Source organism: Trichosurus vulpecula, chromosome 2 (genome assembly GCF_011100635.1).
Source record: "Trichosurus vulpecula isolate mTriVul1 chromosome 2, mTriVul1.pri, whole genome shotgun sequence".
Classification (NCBI taxonomy): domain Eukaryota; kingdom Metazoa; phylum Chordata; class Mammalia; order Diprotodontia; family Phalangeridae; genus Trichosurus; species Trichosurus vulpecula.
Window position 1 is genome coordinate 366,478,795 of NC_050574.1, and position 21,082 is coordinate 366,499,876.

Genomic DNA, 21,082 nt, shown 5'->3' on the forward strand with positions numbered 1-21,082 from the left:
GCCACACTTTCTCCAGCCTTCATGTTCTATGATTCTATGAGAAGGGGATAAACATAGTGAGGGAGGGGAAGCCCTTTGTGACAGGTACTGCTAAGTAAAGTAGAGGTTACTTAATTAGTACCAGAAACCAGGAAAACACAATTGTCTGTCCTTGAAAATAATATGACATATAAAGATGCTTTATTGAACCTAACCCTTGATTGGAACTGACTGCCTTGATCTCAGATTGAAACCAAATCATTATTCCCCTGGGAAAAGTTTCTACTCCACCTGGAATACTTCCCCATTTGTCCTCATACATGCAGACACACCTGTAGTTCATCCTACTACTACTACTACTACACACACACACACACACACACACACACACACACACACACGTATGCATGTATCTATGTATATTTTGTTGTTCCTGTGATTTTGTTTTTGTAGGAAATATTGATGCTTGCTCCACAATTTGATGTTACCATTCATAGTCCTTTTGCCCAGTAGAAGGATAATATTGCAAATATGATCATTAAACCCAGGGGTAAAAAGAGAGCTATTATGTTGCTCCCACTAATCTGAAAGAGATTCCTAAAACCTCAGTATAGACAGAGAAGAAGATGATTAAGAAAAGTCAGCGTTTGCTGCAGGCAAGACCTCAGATCTTTCTGAGGCCACTTCCCTATCCACTATACCAGTAGTTCTCAAACATTTTGCTCTTGGCATCCCTTTACTCTCTTCAAAGTTATTGAGGGCCCCAAAGAGCTCTTTGTTTATGTCAGTTATATCTGTGTGCTCTGTTATAAGAACTTTAAAAAAGAACTTTGAACTTTAATTATTTAAAATTCTTTAAAGAACTTTAAAAACTACGTATGAATTGATATGGACATACAGATATGCAAATACATACTTTAAATTAGGTTTTCTCAAAGTGTGGCAGTAGCAAGATTAGCAACTAGTCTAATTCTGTAGAGAATAGCTTGCAGATATCTGGTGAGAATCTGTACAACAGAACATTTTCTCTGGCTCCATTTGTGCTGTGGAAAGGGCCTTCTTTGAAAAACAACATTCTGGCATTGTGCAGGCTCAAACAAAATTAAGATCAGCTACCTCATCATGAGGTCTGTAGGAGATTGCTGAAAGGCTGCCCCAATCCAATGCATTGAAACACATATAGTCAATTGAAGAGCAGATAGGCCAAGACGGGACCAAAGAACTCCCCTTGGACAAAGATGAATACTGACTTAATCTCTGTTCCAGCATGGAGAGAGCAAAAATAAGCAGTCCAGGAGACATGACCATGCAAGGTATTTGGCAAATTCAGTGGGCAGGTAGGCTGTGCCTCATTTTCTTTAGCGGGCTATTTTCTAGTTAGGCCCTAGGCAATCTGCTATTTCCTGTAAGAAGAGAGTGAGAAAACCAAACAGTGATCATCAAAGGCCTCATTGAGTCTCATCTCAAGGCCAAGTGTGGGCAGGCTTGAATTTTCTTTTAAAGATCAAGGAGCCAGTGGTTTCTACTACCAGGAGCTTCCCAATGAGGAGGGCTTGGCCCAATTATCTCTATAAACATAGGTTGTAAAGTACTGCTAACTTAAGTTTCAGAATTAAGCAGCAGCCAAAAAATAATAATAGTAAAGTGGTTGAAATATCTTGTTATCATGTGTTGGAAATACATAATCCAACAACTTGAGAGTTTGCCCAGAAGAAATTGCGCAAATTTTATCCCAGGAGTAGAAAACTGGTTGGTTGGTTGGTTGGTTGGTTGGTTGATTGGTTTTTAAAGGGTAACAAGTCAGCAGGCACATGACCATAACCAAATCATTTCCAGATCACCATAGAATTATCTATAAAATGTGCTGTGGTTTCACTCAGTCTCATCTCAATTCAATGCATATTTATTAAGCCCTCCTAAGTGAAAGGTACTGTATTGGGTCCTAGGAATACAGAGTCACAAATGACACAGTTCCTGCCTTCAGAGTTACCATTCTACTGGGTGGAGGGGGGGGGATGTACAATATATGCACAAAGAAATGAATATAAAATACACATACATGATATCAAAAGGGAGATAATGCAAAAAAATGAAGGGATCAGAAATGGCTCTATGTGGGAGGTGGCATTGTGTTTTGAAGGAAGATAGGCATTATTTAAGATAGAAGTGAAGAGAGAGTACATTCTAGTCATTGAGGACCACATGTACAATGGAGTTAGATAGAGGTGGGCAATGGAGGGTCCCACAGAAAGAACAACTGGTGGGCTAGTTTGATAGAAGGATACATTAAGAGGAATAATTTGAAATAAGATTGGAAAGGTAGACAGGAGCCATATTGGGAAGTTCTTTAGATGCCAAGCTAAGAATTTTGTATTTTGTTCTAGAGGTGCTGGGGAGCCAGTGAAAATTTATCACCAGGATAAATTCTTTCATTTCCTCAAGAATCCTACTAGTCTAAAAAATTTAATTTTACTCCATAACAAACAGTAAGATTTTGAAAAGATTCTGTGGGCTCATATTATTGTTCTTAAGGAGCCACGTAGAATATAGGCATAGAGATATGCGTATAAGCATACAGAATGCCATTCTGGCATTTCACAAGATGTAAGCTTATTTTAGTCTTACGGAATCAAATAAAAATGGGCTTCCAGTTCCATTTTATTTTTTTAATTAATTTTTTATTATGCATTTTTACATAGCATTTCTATAGATATAGTACAATATGAATATACATATGAAACCAGGAATCTCAATTTCATACCGCTTGCTTTAAAAAAAAGTATGTAACAAATCGTTGTATTTATGTTAAAAATTGTCCTCAATGCTTTCTTCTGAAATTCTATTCTCTTCTGAGCATTTTAAAAAATGTTTCAATGGGCCTCTCTTTTAAGTATCACTATTGTTAACCACTTTCTTCTTCCCTGAAGTCCCTACCATTTGATTAAAAATTGAGAGGGGAAAAATCCTCCCATAACAAATAAGCAAAAGTTAACTCCATATAGTTGTTATTGGTCAGTCATTTGGCTATGTCTGACTCTTTGTGACCCCATTGACTGTACTATGCCAATAGTGTACACCCAGTTTTCTTGGCAAAGACACTGGAGTGGTTTGTCATTTCCTTCTCCAATGGATTAAGGTGCATGGAGGTTAAGTGACTTGTCCAAGGTCACACAGCTAGTGTCTGAGGTGGATTTGGTCTTCCTGACTCTAGGCCCAGCACTCTATCCACTGAGCCACCTAACTGCCCCAATCCATATAGTAGCCATATGCAAAAACATATTTTGTACCTTGAGTCTATAATTTCTCTGTCAGAAGGTGAGTAGCATGCTTGGTCATGCATGAATTCCCTGGAGACATGGTCATTGCCTTGGTGAGAATTCTTAAGTCTTTCAAAGTTGTTTTTCTTAACAATCTCATTGTCCTTATATAAGCCATTCTCATGGTTCTGCTCACTTCACTCTGCATCAGGTCAATCCCACACTTGGGATTCTTTGAGATTATCTCTTTCATAAGTCCTTATGGTGCAGTAATGTGCTGTTACAATCATATGTCACAGTTTGTTTAACCATTCCCTGGTTGATCAGCCCCTTAGGTGTTCTGTCTTTTCTTTTTAAATCTCTCTTTAAATCTCCCTTAAATTTTGAGGTTCTGAATACCAATAAGGTTCTGAAAGGTATTTTCTGAGTTGCCTAATAGGAATGGGGAATGAGGAACAAGGACCCAGGAAACTTAAGTTTAACTGTGCCAAAGCAAGCAATGGTTGGGAAGAGGCCAATGCCCAGTCTTCCAGCTGAACCTTAGTATGCATACATCCTGGAGGTTGTACATCCATACAAGCAAATCTGGAGCCTTACCTGTCTTACCACTTTTTACCAGGTTTACAATGGCACTACGTTAACATACAATCCCTTCTGGTAGATTAAATGAATTTGCCTTTCTAGGTTTCTCTTGACTCTTATGTTTGTATTTCAAAGTTTCTTCTCAGCTCTTGTCTTTTTATCAGAAAGGCTTGAAAGTATATTATTCCATTAAAGTCTAATTTCTCTCCTGTAGGATTACACTCAGCTTTGTAAAGTTATATCTTTTGCTTTTTGGATTATTGAATTCTAATATTTTTTCTCATTTATAATAGAAGCTGTGAGGTCTTGTGCTTTGTGGTGTTAATGTGATTAAAGATCTTCCCTGCCCATTTAATAGGCCTCAGGTGGAACTAGTTAAGGGAAGCTTGATTAGAGGAGGCTTGTTTGTGGGTAGGCCCACACCCTTTTGCTGATTAGGTAGGAAACCCTCGGGAGCCCTTAAAAAGGGTAGCTGTTAAGCTCAGAAGAGAGAACTGAGGGGGGAGAGAGAGAGAGAGAGAGAGAGAGAGAGAGAGAGAGAGAGAGAGAGAGAGAGAGAGAGAGAGAGACTGAGAGACTGAGACTTTGAGGGCTTAAGAGGAGAGGATGCAGGGAAGCAGACAGTTAGGATTTGTGAGTGAGTATTTATTGGAAGGCCCCAGAAGAGGGGAAGGTTATGGGATGGCTTGGCTCCCTGCTATGATATTGTGTTTTAATTTCCTTCCTATTATGATAAAGTAGACTTACTGGTTTTGGGATACAATTGTTATAATGTTGAATTGGAATTATTGGTTTTGAGATTTGATCTTCTGGTGTCTGAATAAATATTTTACTTCTTCTGCCTTCTATATAGTCTCTTATACTCTGTGATTCCAAACTATGAAGGCATATTCATGGTCACCATTGATATCATGAATCTTCCCTTACTGATACATGCTCACAATGTATATGCGTATGTATATATGTATATATGTATGTATGTATATGTGCATGCATATGTATGTGTATAGAAGGTGTGTGTGTGTGTGTGTGTGTGTGTGTGTGTGGGTGTGTGTGTGTTCCGGATTTTGGCTATGATATTCCTGGGACTTTTCCTTCCTTAGATTTCTTTTAGGAGGTTATTAAGGGATTCTTTCTATCTTCACTTCTCTCTGGTGCTGAACCAGATCTGGGCCACTTTTGTTTCATCCCTTCTTAGGACTTCCTTGTGGGGGCCCTCCTTTCTTGCTAGCAATGTCTTCTTCAGACACAGAACCTTACTGGCTATAGTTGTTCCTGATCTTGCTGGGAGGCTAAGGTTTCACTAGTGGTAAGTTTTCTGGTGGTCTCATCCCTGTTGCCTTTGGGCTTCTGGATAAGTTTTTGTGTAGTTATGAATGGAAGAAGTCATTGGCTGTACTTTCTCAATGGATGTACTGATCATTATTGAATCTGGTGGAAACCTCAGGGTTTTTCTAGACTAGGTGTGTGGGAGCTGGGCTGTATGACTCCATTTAGGCAGCCATCTTGACTGATAGTCTTCCAGTTATAATGTGCAGAATACATGGTCCCAAAGCAGGACATCTTCATTTGCTCAATAAACACCTGCTAATGCCCTTAGGCAACAGTCCCCCAATCATCATCATCATCATCACTATGAAACAGCCTTCATCAATTATAATTATTCATGGAGTTGGTAGAAGTAACCTGGGGGGTAAAGATAATAAAAATAGCTAGCATTTATATAATGCTTTAAGATTTACAAAATTTTGATCCTCACAACAACCCTGAAAGGGAGCTAGTTCTATCCCCATTTTTACAGATGAGGAAACTGAGATTAAATGACTTCCTCGGAATCACATAGCTAATAAGTGCCTGAGGCAGCATTTGAACTCAGGGCTTCCTGACTCCCAGTCTTGCTCTGTCCACTGTGCCACTGTCCTAAAGACAAAGGGCACATAATGACTGTGGCTCAACTGTAAGCCCCTTCCTTTCAGCTCATTAAAAATTTATTTAACAACTTATTCTTTTGGGGTTGAGTTTAGGACGCATGAGAAGTCAAAAGTCACTAATAAAACTTTATAAAAAGGTATTTTAAAAGCCAAATCCTTTGGGCTCATTCTTTTAGACTCTAACTACAAGATCCTAAAAATAACTTTTTTTAAAAAAAAGCACTTTTATTTTGCAGTAGGATAACTGGTAATCTAACTCTATGGGCAACTCTCAGTTATCTGTGGGTAAATTATCCACACTTGAGTTTTATTTCTGGCAAATGATTCTTTCAAGTTTAGGCATGTTATGCTGACTTCTTCTTGCTTCATTGACATCCCTGCCTCAGAGAGGCTAAATGACTTGGCCAGAGTTATGGAGCTTATTAATGATGAAGCTGGGGGTAGAGGCTCCTGACCCCCCACTTCCCAGAGGTCTTTCCATTGTGACTTGCCAACTTGAATTCAGTGAAGAGAGATGGACAAACAGAGCAGCTTTCTGGGGCTTCCAAATCAGGTTTTAATCATGTGGCTTCATTTTTAAAAAGAAGTAAAACATTTAAGCCCTAGATTTGAAGTGAAGAGATACTTGAGTTCAAATTGTAACTCTTAACACTTCACTATCTGTATGTATGCACATATACGTGTATGTAGGTAGTTTGAAAGTCAGGCATTCTCTGAGCCTCATTTTCTTTATCTGTAAAGCAGAATACTTATTGTACTTATCTCACAGGGTTATCCTAATGATAAAATGAGATAGTTATATAAAGTGCTCTATTACCATCAGCTGTTATTATAAGGACAAAAACGCAATCTAGAGTCAAATATAAATGCCCTTTTTAAAAATTCTCTTCTTTTCTGGATTATCTGTGCTTCTGCTCCCAATCAGTCAACCAGAAGTTCAGCCAATCAAAACTAACTGGAGGTGCTTAGAGTCTAGTTCATCATGATCAGACAACTAGAACCTTCTCATGCATCTTTAAAGAAAACATTTGCATAAATGCCTTGAATTTGGAGTCAGATACTCCCTCTGCTCTTACTGTCTGTATGGCAATAGCCAACTTATTGAAACTCTGTAGTGGCAAGCAAAGTGGGACTTTCTGTTGTCTTTTGTTTTGGAGTGCTCAGCACTAAGGTAATCAGGTGCCTTTGACTGAGTCTTGCCTTTGTTTGTAGGAAGGCCCACACATTTTGCTGGTTAGGTCACTAGAGGGATCAAGCCCTCAAGAGGTGTGAAGTGCTCTGACCCTGAAGAAGTGTATAAATACTCTGAGGTTAGCATTTTGCTTGGGGGAATCACTCGTTAGAAGAGTGTTGGTGTGGAGACTCTGGGTAGCCATTAAGGCACCCCCCCCTCCCTCTTTGATGTTGGTGCCTCTCTCTCTGGTAACTATGTAATTCTTTGGCCAGATAGCTAGAGGCCTGTCTATTGATAACTGTGTGTGTTTGCTCTGTTTATATTGTTTCTGTGTTTGTATTTGCTCTGGAGTTCAGGGTGCTGGCTTTCCCCCCTGAACTAAGTGAATGATATATATATGTTTGGTTAAAGTGAGATTGTTAACCCCTTAAAGTTGCTTTCCTTAGAAAAGCAGATCAAAGAATCTGTGCTAGCAGCCCTCCTGTGTGCTGGTGTTGTTGGTCTTACACAGCCACAGCAGCTGCTAGTAATATTGTTGTAACAACCTCATTCTCCACTGTCTCAATTCCCTTATTTGGAGCACTAGGCAACCTCAAGCACCTACCTCACAGGACTGTTTGTGAGGATCAAATGAGATAATATTTGTGAAGTGCTTAATTAGCGCAGTACCTGGCATATAGTAAGCACTTAATACATACTTGTTCCTTTGCCTTCTCCCCAAATTTAAAGCAGTAATCCTTTGATCTTGTATGTCCTTCACCTAGCATTATTGTGAATTGCCTTTAAATAAATAACCTCCCCTGGATTATTGTTAGCTTAAATGAGATAGTATCTGCGAAAGGACTTGTAAACTGCACAGTTTCTGTAAAGTGTCCACTTCTAGCCTGCTGTCTCATTCTCTCACTAATCCCCAGGCCTTTTTCCAGTTCTGGAACAACTCTTTTTCAATCACTCATTCATTTATTCTTCCATATTACTTAGTTTTTTCTAGTTCTCTTTGTTTTGCCTAGTCTACTCCAGGTTATCCAGACCAAAAATTCCTTCTCACAGACTCTTGGCTATTTCTTTCCTTAGTGAGCTCTGATTCCCACTCTAATTGTACTTTTTGTCAGACAACTTTGGTCTTGCTCTCTTTCTCCCATGTTTTCCAGTCTACCAATCCCTAACCTTAATTCATTTTTCACCATTTGCCATTTTTGTTTTTCTTCATGAGCTACTGATCACCCCTGAAGAAAATCCATGCTTGCTTCCAGCTCCAACTCATTAAGTTCCCACTTTTTGTTCACAGCTTGGAGTCAGCCTTTGCCAAACCACATGAGAGGAGAACCACTTCTCTTTTTTTGAGTCTCCCCAAAGTCCTCACTGGCTATGTTCCACCTTCAGCTTTTCAACTCTTCTCTAGGAACTCCCATTTTTTCTTACCTTTCCTCATAGCCAGTCTTAGAACCAGTTCTATCTTGCTGGTGGAATCAGGTGGAGAATCAATTTTCCTTTTATTGGTTCCTCCACCTTTTAAATAATGGAAATGTCATTAAATCAAGTCAAAAAATTATTGCTCCACTGTTGACAAAGAGAGAAAGAGAACTCTACTCTAAGAGATGTCTTTTGCCTCATTTTGTATCTCCAGGGCTTAGCACAGTACCCCCACAGAGTAGGTGCTTAATAAATATTGATTGATCAGTTGAGATGTCTAGATAACTGAAGCCTCAATTACTATATCATGCCTCTGTTTTAGGTCCATAATGTGTTTCCAAAACTCCTCCTCTCATTTCTCATTATGTTCGATCTTTAAAATTTTGTTTAAGAAAAGGTAGACACTTTTGGATGCTATCTTCTATTTTGACTTTCCACTCTATAAACATACTGTGGACTCTCCTCTTTCTCACCCGTCTATCACTGCCCATTCTCATATCTAACTGAGATTATGTCCTTGTACCCCAAAACTTCCCATCTACCAGACACTTAAGTTTTCCATTTCATCGTTTCTCTATTCATTTGGTATAGTGAAAAAAAATTTGCAGTCTAGAAAGGAGAGGCAACATGTTCACATAAAGGTAATAATCATAGCTGACATTTATATAGCACTTTGAGAGAAATGATCATTTTTCTCTAATATTAATACTCAATTAATATGGCGGACTTGGAGGGGAGGGAATCCAGGGTTTTTTTTCTTTTTATTTTATTTCAGGCAGTTGGGGGAGGCCTTCTATATTATGCCTTTCCATAGTATCTCAAGAACATTTCTGACCTTACCCAAAAATTTATCCGAGCTAGACCATCTTATCTAGGTGGAATTCTTACCCTGCCCAACTAGAAAACTTCACAAAGAGAATCTAATCTAGGTGAACTCCAGCCCTTTGTGTTCTACTCAGACAGACTTAGGTGCTTGGTAGATCCTTTAGTCTAGATTGCCTAAGACAGGGGGTGATCTGGGTAGAGAGGAGTAAGAGTGACATAGTCAAAGTCAGGTCCCCCAGCCCCTCATTAGAATAGGTCCATCTCACTTTATAATATTCATTCTCTCTTTAATTGTTAATCAATCAGAGTTGATTTCTGCCTGTCAGAAACACACAGTTGAGGCTGGTCCCGGTTCTCAGTCCAAAAGGTCAATGGCTGTCGATATTTAACCAGCATGCCTTGGACTTTATTATGGGAAGACACCAGTATATAAAAATGGTTCAACTGAGATGTATGAAGAATGTGAGGTGTGCCCAAGAGGACAGAGAACAAATACTCAGAAATATTGTCAGCCACGTACAGAGTCCCCAGAACTTTATGACTGGCTCTACGGCTCTACTTCCCCTTGTTCTCCATCGGTTCTTCATTGAGTGGTATTCAGCCAAAAAAAAAAAAGTTCCAGTGCATTATTTCAGCATGTAAGTGCTTTATTTGAATGCATTGTGGCAGCTATTGTTACATTACTTGTGATTCATCCAGTTGGTTCTGCAAATTTGTTCTTGTCGAGTATTGATGCTTTCTGACTGGTACACAATGCTCTCCAACCCAAGCCCTGATTATATTACCACAATACACTGTACTCATGAAGCTGTCTACACAATATATACTATTGTATTTATTTATTATGCCTTTGCTTGGTATTAATGATGCTGCTCCAACCGCTTCTGGTAAAGAAGATTGTCTGTGGCTTAGTGAAGTCTGATTGATTTGGGAGTATTTATGCAGCACTTTACTTCCTCCCAATTTTGACTGTCATTCAGGCAGTTGGGGGAGGCCTTCTATATTATGCCTTTCCATATGTTGTATTAGTCTTGTCCTTGGTTACCCTGGCTGTATATATATCTGCTTCAGAAATAGAGTCCTTCAGAGATCTTCTTCTCAGAAAGAAAAGGCTAATTATTCTCTTCAGCCACTGGTTACTTCATGCCTATGGAATAATCTCCATCTTGCCACTGATGCCTTTGGTGCCAGCCCCTGCCCTTTTTTACATCCTTACTGCAAGGTACACTGAACCTTCTTAGATACTGTCAGAAGGAGCCAATGGACGTTGAGTAAAATGAAATATGCGCCAACAAACTCAAGAAGCATTCTTGATAAAAAAAAAAAAACCAAGCTGGGCAATCAAATGTACATGTCTGAACATGCTGCTTTGTTATGCTGTGGTACACCCTTTGCAGAGCTGGTGCCACCTGATTGCCAGCAAACCTTGTGGACTAGACTTAGAAAATACCAAGCAAGCATCCAAGTGGTATTTGGAAGAATTACTCTAAAGTCCCATGATGAAGCACTGTGCTGTACTACTGCTTCAGTTACATGGCAAAAGACAAGCAATAGCCCTTTGATTATTTCTAGCTTATTTTTCACTGTAATACAGAATGCTATTCTACTCTTAGAATTGTCTGGTTCCTAAAAATGAATGTGTAAATATATGTAAGCTGACAGTGGTGGTGTTATAAAACATAAAAACAATTTTTTTAGTTATTTATTTTAATCTATACAATATTTTGACATAATACAAAGAACAAAATAGTAATATGCAACAGGTTTTCTGTTTAGATAGCCTTATTGAAGAGATGTTGAAATTACTGTTCCTTGAAAAAAGGAAAGAATTTAATGAAAATTCTAAAATAAAAATTCTGAAATTTTGTGTCATTTAAAAAAAAAAGAAACACATACTCATTTTTATAAAATTTTGAGTTCCAGATTCTTCCCTCCTGCCCTCCCGTTTCCCCTCCCCAAGAGAGCAAACAATCTGATATAGGTTATAGATGTACAATCATGTTAAATATATATCCAAATTAGTCATGTTGTGAAAGAAGACTCAGAACAAAAGGGAAAAACCACAAGAAAGAAAAAACAACAAAAAAGTGAAAATAGTATGCTTTGATCTGCATTCAGACTCTATAGTTCTTTATCTGGATGTGCATAGCATTTTCCATCATGAGTCCTTTGGAGTTGTCTTGGATCCTTGCATTGCTAAGAAGAGATAAGTCTGTCAGAGTCAGTCATCTCACAATGTTACTGTTGCTGTGTACTATGCTCTCCTGGTTCTCCTCGCTTCACTCAGTATCAGTTCATGTGAGTCTTTCTAGGTTTTCCTGAAATCCGTCTGCTCATCATTTCTTATAGAACAATAGTATTCCATCACACTCATATACCAAAACTTGTTCAGCCATTCCCCAGTTGATGGGCATCCCCTCAATTTCCAATTCTTTGTCACCACAAAAAAAGCTGCTATAAATATTTTTGTATATGTGGGTTCTTTTCCCTTTTTTATGATCTCTTTGGGATACAGACCTAGAAGTAGGATTGCAGGATCAAAGGCTATGCACAGTTCGGTTGCCCTCTGGGTACAGTTCCAAATTGCTCTTCAGAATAGTTGGATCAATTCACAACTGTATCGACAATGTATTAGTGTTCTAGCTTTCCCACATCTTCTCTAACATTTATCATTTTCCTTTTCTGTCATATTAGCAAATCTGATAGGTATGATGTGGTACCTTAGAGTTGTTTTAATATGCATTTCTCTAATCAATAGTGATTTAGAGCATTTTTATATGACTACAGACAGCTTTAATTTCTTCATCCGAATACTGTCTGCCCATATCTTTTGACCAGATGTTAAATGATGAATGACTTGTATTCTTACAAATTTGTCAGTCCTCTCTCCTTATTTCCCACTATTGCCTTAAACCTGTACCAGTCAGCTTGGTCTATTCACTCTTTTGAGAGTATTCCATGTTCTCTCCTAACTCTCTACCTTTGTGCACACCATTCCCCTTTACCTGGAATGCCTTTTGCTCCTTTGGATTCTACCTGTCCTTCAATATTTGGCTTATTATTTCCTTTGAGAAGTCTTCTCTACCCCCTCCTTGGGAATCTTACTTTCCTCCAAACCAATAGAGCATTTGATGTCTGTACTACTCATCTGACAAATATTTGCTGCCTTATATATTAATTACTTTTTTTCCAGACTATGTTTTGCTTCCCCAGCTATACTGTGAGTTGCTTGCTTTGTGTGTGTTTCCCACAGTGTTTATTATACTCTACTTAAATATAAGAGGTAATCAGTATACATGTATTGATTGTGTGGATGGGGAGGCAACTAGTGGATTATGTGAGCCCATATTCCTATCTGAGAAAAAACAGGCCTGCCTCCTATGTGGGGCAGCTAGGTGGTACAATGGATAAAGTGTTGGGACTGGAGTCAGGAAGACTTGAGTTCGAATCCAGCCTCAGATACTTACTGGCCACGTGACCCTGGGCAAGTCACTTAACCCTGTTTGCCTCAGTGTAACAACGCTACTTGCCATGTATAAGGCCGATAACACTAGCACACAGGAGGGCTTCTAGCACAGGTTCTTTGATCCGCTTTTCTAAGGAAAGCAACTTTAAGGGGTTAACAATCTCACTTTAATCAAACATATGTATATCATTTACTTAGTTCAGGGGGAAAAGCCAGCACCCTGATCTTCAGAGCAAATACAAACCGAAATGACTAACAGAAAAAATATAAACAGAGCAAATAATACAGATCAGGAGACAGGCTTCTAGCTGTCTGACCGAAGCTATACGTACATAGTTACCAGAGAGAGGAGCACCAACATCAGGGTTTTCAAAGTCGGGGGTGCTGCTTAATGGCTACCCAGAGTCTCCACACCAACAGTCTTCCAATGAATGATCCCCAAACAAAATGCTAACCTCTGAGTATTTATATACTTCTTCAGGGTCAGAGCACTTCATACCTCTACTGACCTAACTAGCAAAACGGTATGGGCCTTCTGACAAACAAAGGCAAGACTCAATCAAAGGCACTTGATTACCTTAGTGCTGAGAAGCACTCCAAAAGAAAAGACAACAAAAAGTCCCACTTTGCTTGCCGTTACACTCAGTTTCCTTATCTGTAAAATGAGCTAGAGAAAGAATGGCAAAGTACTCTAGTATCTTTGCCAAGAAAACCCCAAAATGGGTCATGAAGATTTGAACATGGTTGAAAATAACTAAGCAATAACAACCTCTTACAAATACCATTTGTCAGTTCTTCTGAATTCCTTTTATGATACATACACTATAACACTTATATTTTTAGATTGATATTTGAGTACATTTGGGGTTCCTAAAGGCATAAAATAACAATGAAGGTGTGAATTTCTGTTGGCTTCCATAATTTGTATGGGTTAAGACTAATTTCAAAAGCACAGCCTTAGCTTTTGAGATGACTATTAGATGATCAGATGTTACAATAGGGATTCATTTTGTGCGTGGTATAGACGAGATGGCGACTGAGGTCCCTTCCAACTCTCTAATCCTGAAAAAAAGCTCTTTCTATCGTACAAATAACTAACATCGATTGAACACACCATACATAGAATGTTGGTTATAGAGTTAGGGCACCTAATGGCAGATCTAAGCTCTGCTATTCTTACTACGCTTGTGATCTTGGGCAAATTACTTAACCTCTCGAGGCCTTAGTTTTTTCATATATGAAATGAAGGGGTCAGACTAGACCAGTGGTGTCAAACTCCTAGAAATGAGGGTCACTAAACCAACCATACGTAAGGATCCTGCAGGCTGCATATTAGCTTAGAAAAACGCATGTTAATATTATCTAGGGTTTATTGTATTTTTATTTATTTTGTTAAATATTTCCCAACTATGTTTTAATCTGGTTCACTGTTGGGAGTGTTATGGGCCACATGTGGTCTATGGGCTGCACTTCGCTAGACTAGATGATCTCTGTGTTTCACTTTAAATTGAAATCTAGAATTCTTTGAACACTAGATTCCAGTTTGAACCCTCAAGGTCCAGGTAGTGGTACATTGAGTTGGCCTGAAAAGTGGGCCTAAAACCTGTGTAACTGCTTCTTTTCTTACAGATTGTTTATCTTATTCAGCCTTGGATGTATTATCAAAGAGGTGTTATGGAAAGCAGAGATGCAAAATCATTGTCAACAATCACCATTTTGGAAGTCCTTGTCTGCCAGGAGTGAAAAAATACCTCACTGTGGGCTATGCCTGTGGTAAGAGTAAATTTTGGACTGTTTTTTAAAATCCCTTGCCCCTTTGGTAGGATGAAATCATGTAGAAAAATGTAATAATAGCATTCTTCTGAAGTCTGCACGTGACGAGCCAACCAGTCCGCAACTCAGGTCTGTTCTGTTCTCCCACAAATCCCGGAAAGAGTTTTTTTCTCATTCTTTGTTCCCGGTTATTATATTCTTATCAGATAAGCAACAGTCTCCTCTTTAGTCAAAATTTGTTTTAGAAGTCTTTTATAGCAATCAGATTGGCAACAAATTGGTAAGGTATTAAAGAACAAGCAAATGTAGGTAAAATTAATGTAGCCAAGTATGATGATTTAAATCCAAGGACTTAGAAGCCTCCAGAATGTACAGATTTGTCAGGAGAGTTTAGCAAAAGCTTTAGCAATCATTTAACCCCATGAGCTAGCTTGTGTATCCTAGGTGACTAGCTCTTTCTCTTGCTAGCAATTAATCAATTAATATGTATGTCTGAAATAATAAAGATATTAGGTGATGGCACTTGTTCTGATTTTTTTGAAGTCCCCTTGAAATAAGATAGAATAGTGTTTGTTCTTTCCCAGATTCTGGTTAATTCATTACAGTCACTTAAGCATTGACTAGATGTTTTAAGTCCTCCAGGAACATCATTGCTTCTCAATTTGTATTCTTTTATTTAGTAGCTTTGAAATAGTCAAAGAATAAATTGTCTTATTAGTAAAGCACTCATAGCTAAACTTCCCTTATACTTTCCCCACCTCCACCCAAATGTCCCTAAATGATTGCTATCTATAGCAAGACCAACACTAGCATTTACAAGATACAGGATGCCCTCAAAAGTCTTAGTGCAGTTTTAAGTTTTAATAGCTTAAAATTGCAGGAAGACTTTTTGGGGTATCCTGTATCTTTACAGAATTAAAATTTAAAACTGCATAAGACTTTTGGGACACTGTATATTTACATAATGTTAATATTTGTTATAATGTTATATATAGTATTGTTTGTTATATTAACATTATTAATATTGCACATCATATCATATATTAATTAAGCTATTAAAACTTAAAACTGCACTAAGACTTTGGAAAGAGCCTGTATACACAACACCTGGATGCCCTTGTTTATGCTGATCCTAGAGAGATCATCTAAATTGGAGCAAATTTTTTTCCTTAAGCATTTTTTTCTTGCTACCTCAAAGGATCATGCTTACAGCCCTGTGTGTGTTGATTTAGGAGGATTGGATCCAGAATAGTTTCAGGATTTTATTTCCTTACAGACCTATTCTCATATATTTGGGTTAGATTATAGTCTTACCATTACCTGTACACAAATTCTATGATCTTCAGATCTCTTTTGCGGATACTCAAACCAATTCTAGCATGTGTATTAGTTGGCTTCTCAAAAAAAATGTTTTGTAAGTCAGAAATCTATCAAATATTTCATTTTGAGGTGAACATACATATTCACCAAGACCATTATTGATGTTGGTCAGTGACGAGATGGTTTTTTCTTCCAGTGTTGTGCTTTAATTTGTCCTAAAGATGATAGTCTCCACCTCTGTGGGTGTTCTTCGCCTTCTCCCTGCTGCAAAACCTGAACAGCCTGCGGAATACTCCAATGTGAATTATTCCTGAGGGAGGAGATTTTTACTCTTGGGCATTTTTGTGTTTTTCCAAAAGCAGACAGATTAAATGAGTCAAATCTTCTAAGTAGTTGGCTTTTTAAAACATCTTTGTCTCTGCCAAATGTCCCTTAACTGTGTAACCTGAAGCATTCAAAAAAGATTTGCAGCTTTTAAGTATTTTTCAGCTAGCTTTAATGGCCTCACAAGTTTTGACATTTTTGAAATTCACCCAACAGAGGCAAGAGTTCATGTTGATAAAAAAAAGACTTCAGAGAGTAATTCAGTAATCATTTTTCAAAGCAGACCTTTGTGAAAAAGATTAAACTTAAGAGTTTAATTAGTTTTATTATTTCTGCCCCCTTTTTACCTTTTGCTATCTCCTAACCACGCCAGGTATTTTGCCCTGTGATTAGATTATAGCCCTGTGTGTATGGGGGTGGGGGGAACAATATGTGTCCCTTCCACTTAACCATTTTTGCAAGGCATGCTGGTGGTATTGTCGGAAACCGCCAACAACTCATAACATGCTGGACTAATTTGGGGTATCGCAAAATTCACTTTTCAATAAATAAGGAGATGTTCTATGAATGACTGTCAAAAGGTCGGAGTCTTCCTTTTTGTGGCCTTTGTTGGATTCTTACATGCAAATACTCTGGACTCCAATCAGCTAGTTATCTTGTGGCAGGAAGAAATGTTAAAATGTTTATTTATTCATAGTTTCACTCAGCTTTCTGTCCAGGGTTATTTCTTTCAGGCATGTTTGGGGACTTGTGCTCATTTGTGTTGGCAATAAAGTTTAAACTCTAGACATTCACGCGTTAGCTAGACAGGTCATACTGGTACTGGATCTTTCAAAGAATAAATAAGGAAGTTTGCTCATTAATTAGTCTTTGTCTCTCAAACACTTTAAGTGCTAATCACTGCTTAAACTTAGCAAATGGTTTTCATAAATTGCTACGGCTAAAATAAATAATTTTCTGATAGCTAATCTAGAGATGACAAATGGTTCCTTGGGCATGAATTCAAAGCTTTTCCAGTTTGGTAAAATGTAGGTACTGCAAAAGCCTGCACTCCACCACATACCTTGGTAGAATCCAGTTTCACCTTCTTCTACAAAGGAAACATCAGAAGAGGATTTCAGTGGTTGGATATAAGGGGGTGGGAGGGAGGCAGGGTGGTCCACTGGAAAGAACACTGTCTTTGGAGTTGGAGGACCTAAATTTGAATTCCCATTGGGCCACTTACTCCTACTACCCATGTCACCACTACTGGGCAGGCCACTTAATCTCTCTGGTTCTCAAATTCCTCCTCTGTAAAATGAGAGAGTTGGACTAGATGAACTCTGAGGTCTTCTTCTAGCTCTAAATCTACGATGCTGCAATCCTTCCAAAATACAGTTTTAACATACCTCTCTGGCTAATGTTGACATTATTGTAATTTTACTTCTAAATATGACACAGAAAGAACTGTACATACGTTTGTTTCAAGCCAGTTTCTTTCGCAGTCAATTCCACAGTGTACAAATGTGTACCTGCTGGAGCTCTGAGAGAGGGAATTCCCATGTCCTACCATATTATGGGCTCAAATGAAACAGCCAGAACTCAACACCTATGACTGACACTTTCTAAGAGCCAATCAATAGTCTGCCTTATCACAGAATCAAAGAATCTCAGAGTTGGATAATGCCACAGAGGCCATCTAATTCAACCTATATCTGAACAAAAACTATTTCTACAATATGTCTTATAAGCGCCCCCACAGCCTCCACTTGAAGATGTCCATTGCAAGGTAATCTGTTCTCTCCTGAGGCAGCCAGCTTTGGAATAACTCTAATGGTTAGGAAGTTTTTCCTTATAGCAAGCTTAAATCCATTACCCCCCCCCACCCCGCCCTTTTCTATTCTAGTGCTACTTTTGTGGTCAGGCTGAACAGGTCCAATCCCTCCTCCAAGTGACAGCCCTTCAAATAATTGTAGACAGCCATTATACTGTGCATTTCCTCAGTTATTTCTTCTCTAGGCTAAACATTCCTTGTTCATAAACCAATCTTCTATAACATGATCTTGATGCCTTTCACATCCTGCTCTGTCAACAAGCATTTATTAAATGCTGACTGTGTGCCAGGCACTGTGCTAAGTCTTGGAGATAGAAAGGCAAACACACACACATTTCCTGCCTTTGGGGAATTTAAATTCTGATATAAATAAATACATATATTCAAGGTACACACAGAGTGGAAGGAAGGTAACCTTAGAAGGGAAGACACAGCTGGTTGGGAGGACAAGAAAAAGCCTCTTGCAGAAGGGAGCGTGGGAGATGAGTCTTGAAGGAAGCCAGGGATGCCAAGGGGCAGATGTGAGAAAGGAGAACATTCCAAGTATGGGGTACAGCCAGTGTAAAGATACGGAGATAGAGTTTCATATGCGAAGAATAGAAATAGGCTATATCACTGGAGCACAGAGTAGGTAAAGGGAATAAAACATAAGAAGACTGGAAAGGTTGGAAGGTTCCATGTTAAGAAGAGCCTTAAACGCCAAAGAGAGGGCTTTACATTTGATCATGAAGGCAGCAACCATTGGAGTTTACTGAGTAGATGGGACATGGTCAGACTTATACTTTAGGAAAATCACTGACAGCTGACTGTAATGTGGATTGGCACGGGAACAGGACTTGAGGCAGGAACCAATTAGAAAGCTACTTTAATAGTTCTGGTGAGAGATAAGAAGGATGTAAACTAGAGTGGCAGCCACGTGAATAGAGAAAAGATGATGTAAATGAGAGAAATGTTTTTGTTAAGTTGTTTCAGCTGTGTTTGACTCTTCATGACCCCATTTAGGGTTTTCTTGGCAAAGATCCTGGAGTGATTTATCATTTCCTTCTCCAGCTCATTTTACAGATGAGGAAACTGAGGTAAACAAGGTTAAGTGACTTGCCCAGGGTCACACAGCTAGTAAGTATCTGAGGCCAGATTTGAACTCAGAGAGATGGGTCTTTCTGACTTCAGGCCTAGTAATCTATTCACTATGCCACCTAGCTACCTTCAGAGATGTAAAGAAAGAAATTACAAGATTTGGCAACTGACTAGACATGTGGAGTGAGCAGGAGAGAGGAGTTCAGAATGATGCCAAAGTTGTGATCTTGGGTGACCGGAAGAATGGTGATTCCCTCAACAGTAATAGAGAAGCTTAGAAGAAGAGGGAACTTGTTAGGGAAAGATGAGTTCTGTTTTGGATTTGTTGCACTTCAGATGCCTGTTTGTTGTGGTTCAGTTGTGCCTGACTCTTCGTGACCCCATTTGGGGTTTTCTTGGCAAAGGTACTGGAGTGCTCTGCCATTTTCTTCTCCAGCTCATTTTTACAGATGAGGAAACTGAGGCAAACAAGGTTAAGTGACTTGCCCAGGGTCACACAGCTACAAAGTGTCTGTGGCCACATTTGAACTTGGGAAGATGAGTCTTCCTGATTTCAGGCCCAGTGCTCTATCCACCTCATCACCTAACTGCCTTACAGGACATCCAATTCAAAATGTCTAATTGGCAGTTGGTTTTATAGAACTGTTGCTCAAGAGAGAGATCAAGACTAGATAAAGAGATTTGTTTGCCACATGTATACAGGGATAAAAATTGAACCTATGGAAGCTGATAAGGTCACCAAGTGAGATTTGAGAGGAGAGAAGAAGGCTCAGGACAGAGTTTTAGGGGGAGGATATTCACAGTAAGTGAGTGTGACATGGATGAAAATCCAGCAAAAGAGACTGAGTAGTGGTTAGACAGATAGGACAAGAACCAAGATATAGCTCACTTGCAAAAACCCAGGGAGAAAAAGAATATTCAGGAGGAGAAAATGGTCCACAGTATTCAATGCTGTAGGAAGGTCAAGAAGAATGCGGATTGAGAAGAGTAGTTTTATTTGAACCGTGTTCACTCTCCTCTGGATGCTCTCTAGGTTACCAGTGTCCTTTCTAAAATGTTTCATCCAGAATTGAGCACGGTAGTACAGATTGGGTCTGACCAAGACAGAGCATAGTGCTATTACCTCCCTATTCCTGAACATACGACCTCACTTTATGCATGCTGAGGTGACATTAGCTTTTTTTGGCTACCATATTACACTTTTGACATACATAGAAGTTATGGTACACTAAAATCTTCAGATCTCTTTCAGATGAACTGTTTTCTAGCCATTCATCTTAAACTTCTGAAATCTATTAAAAAAACCGAACAAACCTGTGTAAGACTTTACTTTTAATCCAGTTAATTTCATTTTACTAAATCAAGCCCAACTTTCTAGGTGCCAGGATCTTTTTGGATTATAATTTGAAACTGAACTTAATAGCCATTCCCCCACACCCACCCCCACCCACTCCGGATTTGTGCCTTCTGTAGATTTGATAATCATGCCATTTATTCCTTTGTCCAAGTCATCAATAAACTTGACAAACAACATAGTATCAAATACCAATCCCTGGGGCTCTCTTCTGGTCATCTTCCAAGCTGATATTGAATCATAGTGACTAGTTCTGGGGTATAGATGATATTCGACCAATTCCATTCCCCTTGCCAGTCCCCCTCCCAACTGTCCTTTCATCTAGCTCATTTTTCTCTATCTATTCCAGAAGAATGGGCATCTAGGTGACACAGTGGATAGAGTGCTGGGCCTAGAGTCAGGAAGATTCATCTTCCTGACTTCAAATCCAGCCTCAGACACTTACTAGCTGTGTGATCCTGGGCAAGTCACTTAACCCTGTTTGCCTCAGTTTCCTCATCTGTAAAATGAACTGGAGAAGGAAATGACAAACCACTCTAGTAACTCTGCCAAGAAAGCCCTAAAGGGGGTCATGAAGAGTCAGACATGACCGATACAACTGAACAACAAATTCCGGGCTCTGCCCTTATCTACCAGTTTAATAAACTGGTCATAAAAAGGAATATCATGGGGCAGCTAGGTGGCGCAGTGAGTAGAGCACCGGCCCTGGAGTCAGGAGGACCTGAGTTCAAATCCGGCCTCAGACACTTGACACATGTACTAGCTGTGTGACCTTGGGCAAGTCACTTAACCCT

General features: G+C 39.0%; 1 protein-coding gene and 1 pseudogene across 2 annotated transcripts in view; both read left to right on the plus strand.

The window, feature by feature from the left end:
- EVA1C (eva-1 homolog C) overlaps positions 1–21,082 on the plus strand; it is a 98,132-nt gene that overhangs the window by 51,349 nt on the left and 25,701 nt on the right. For both annotated transcript variants that reach the window (XM_036745617.1, XM_036745616.1), the window contains one exon: positions 14,257–14,400. In XM_036745617.1, the coding sequence (XP_036601512.1) occupies positions 14,257–14,400 (144 nt within the window). The remainder of the gene's footprint in view (positions 1–14,256; positions 14,401–21,082) is intronic.
- Positions 9,533–10,432, plus strand: LOC118840174 (annotated as a pseudogene).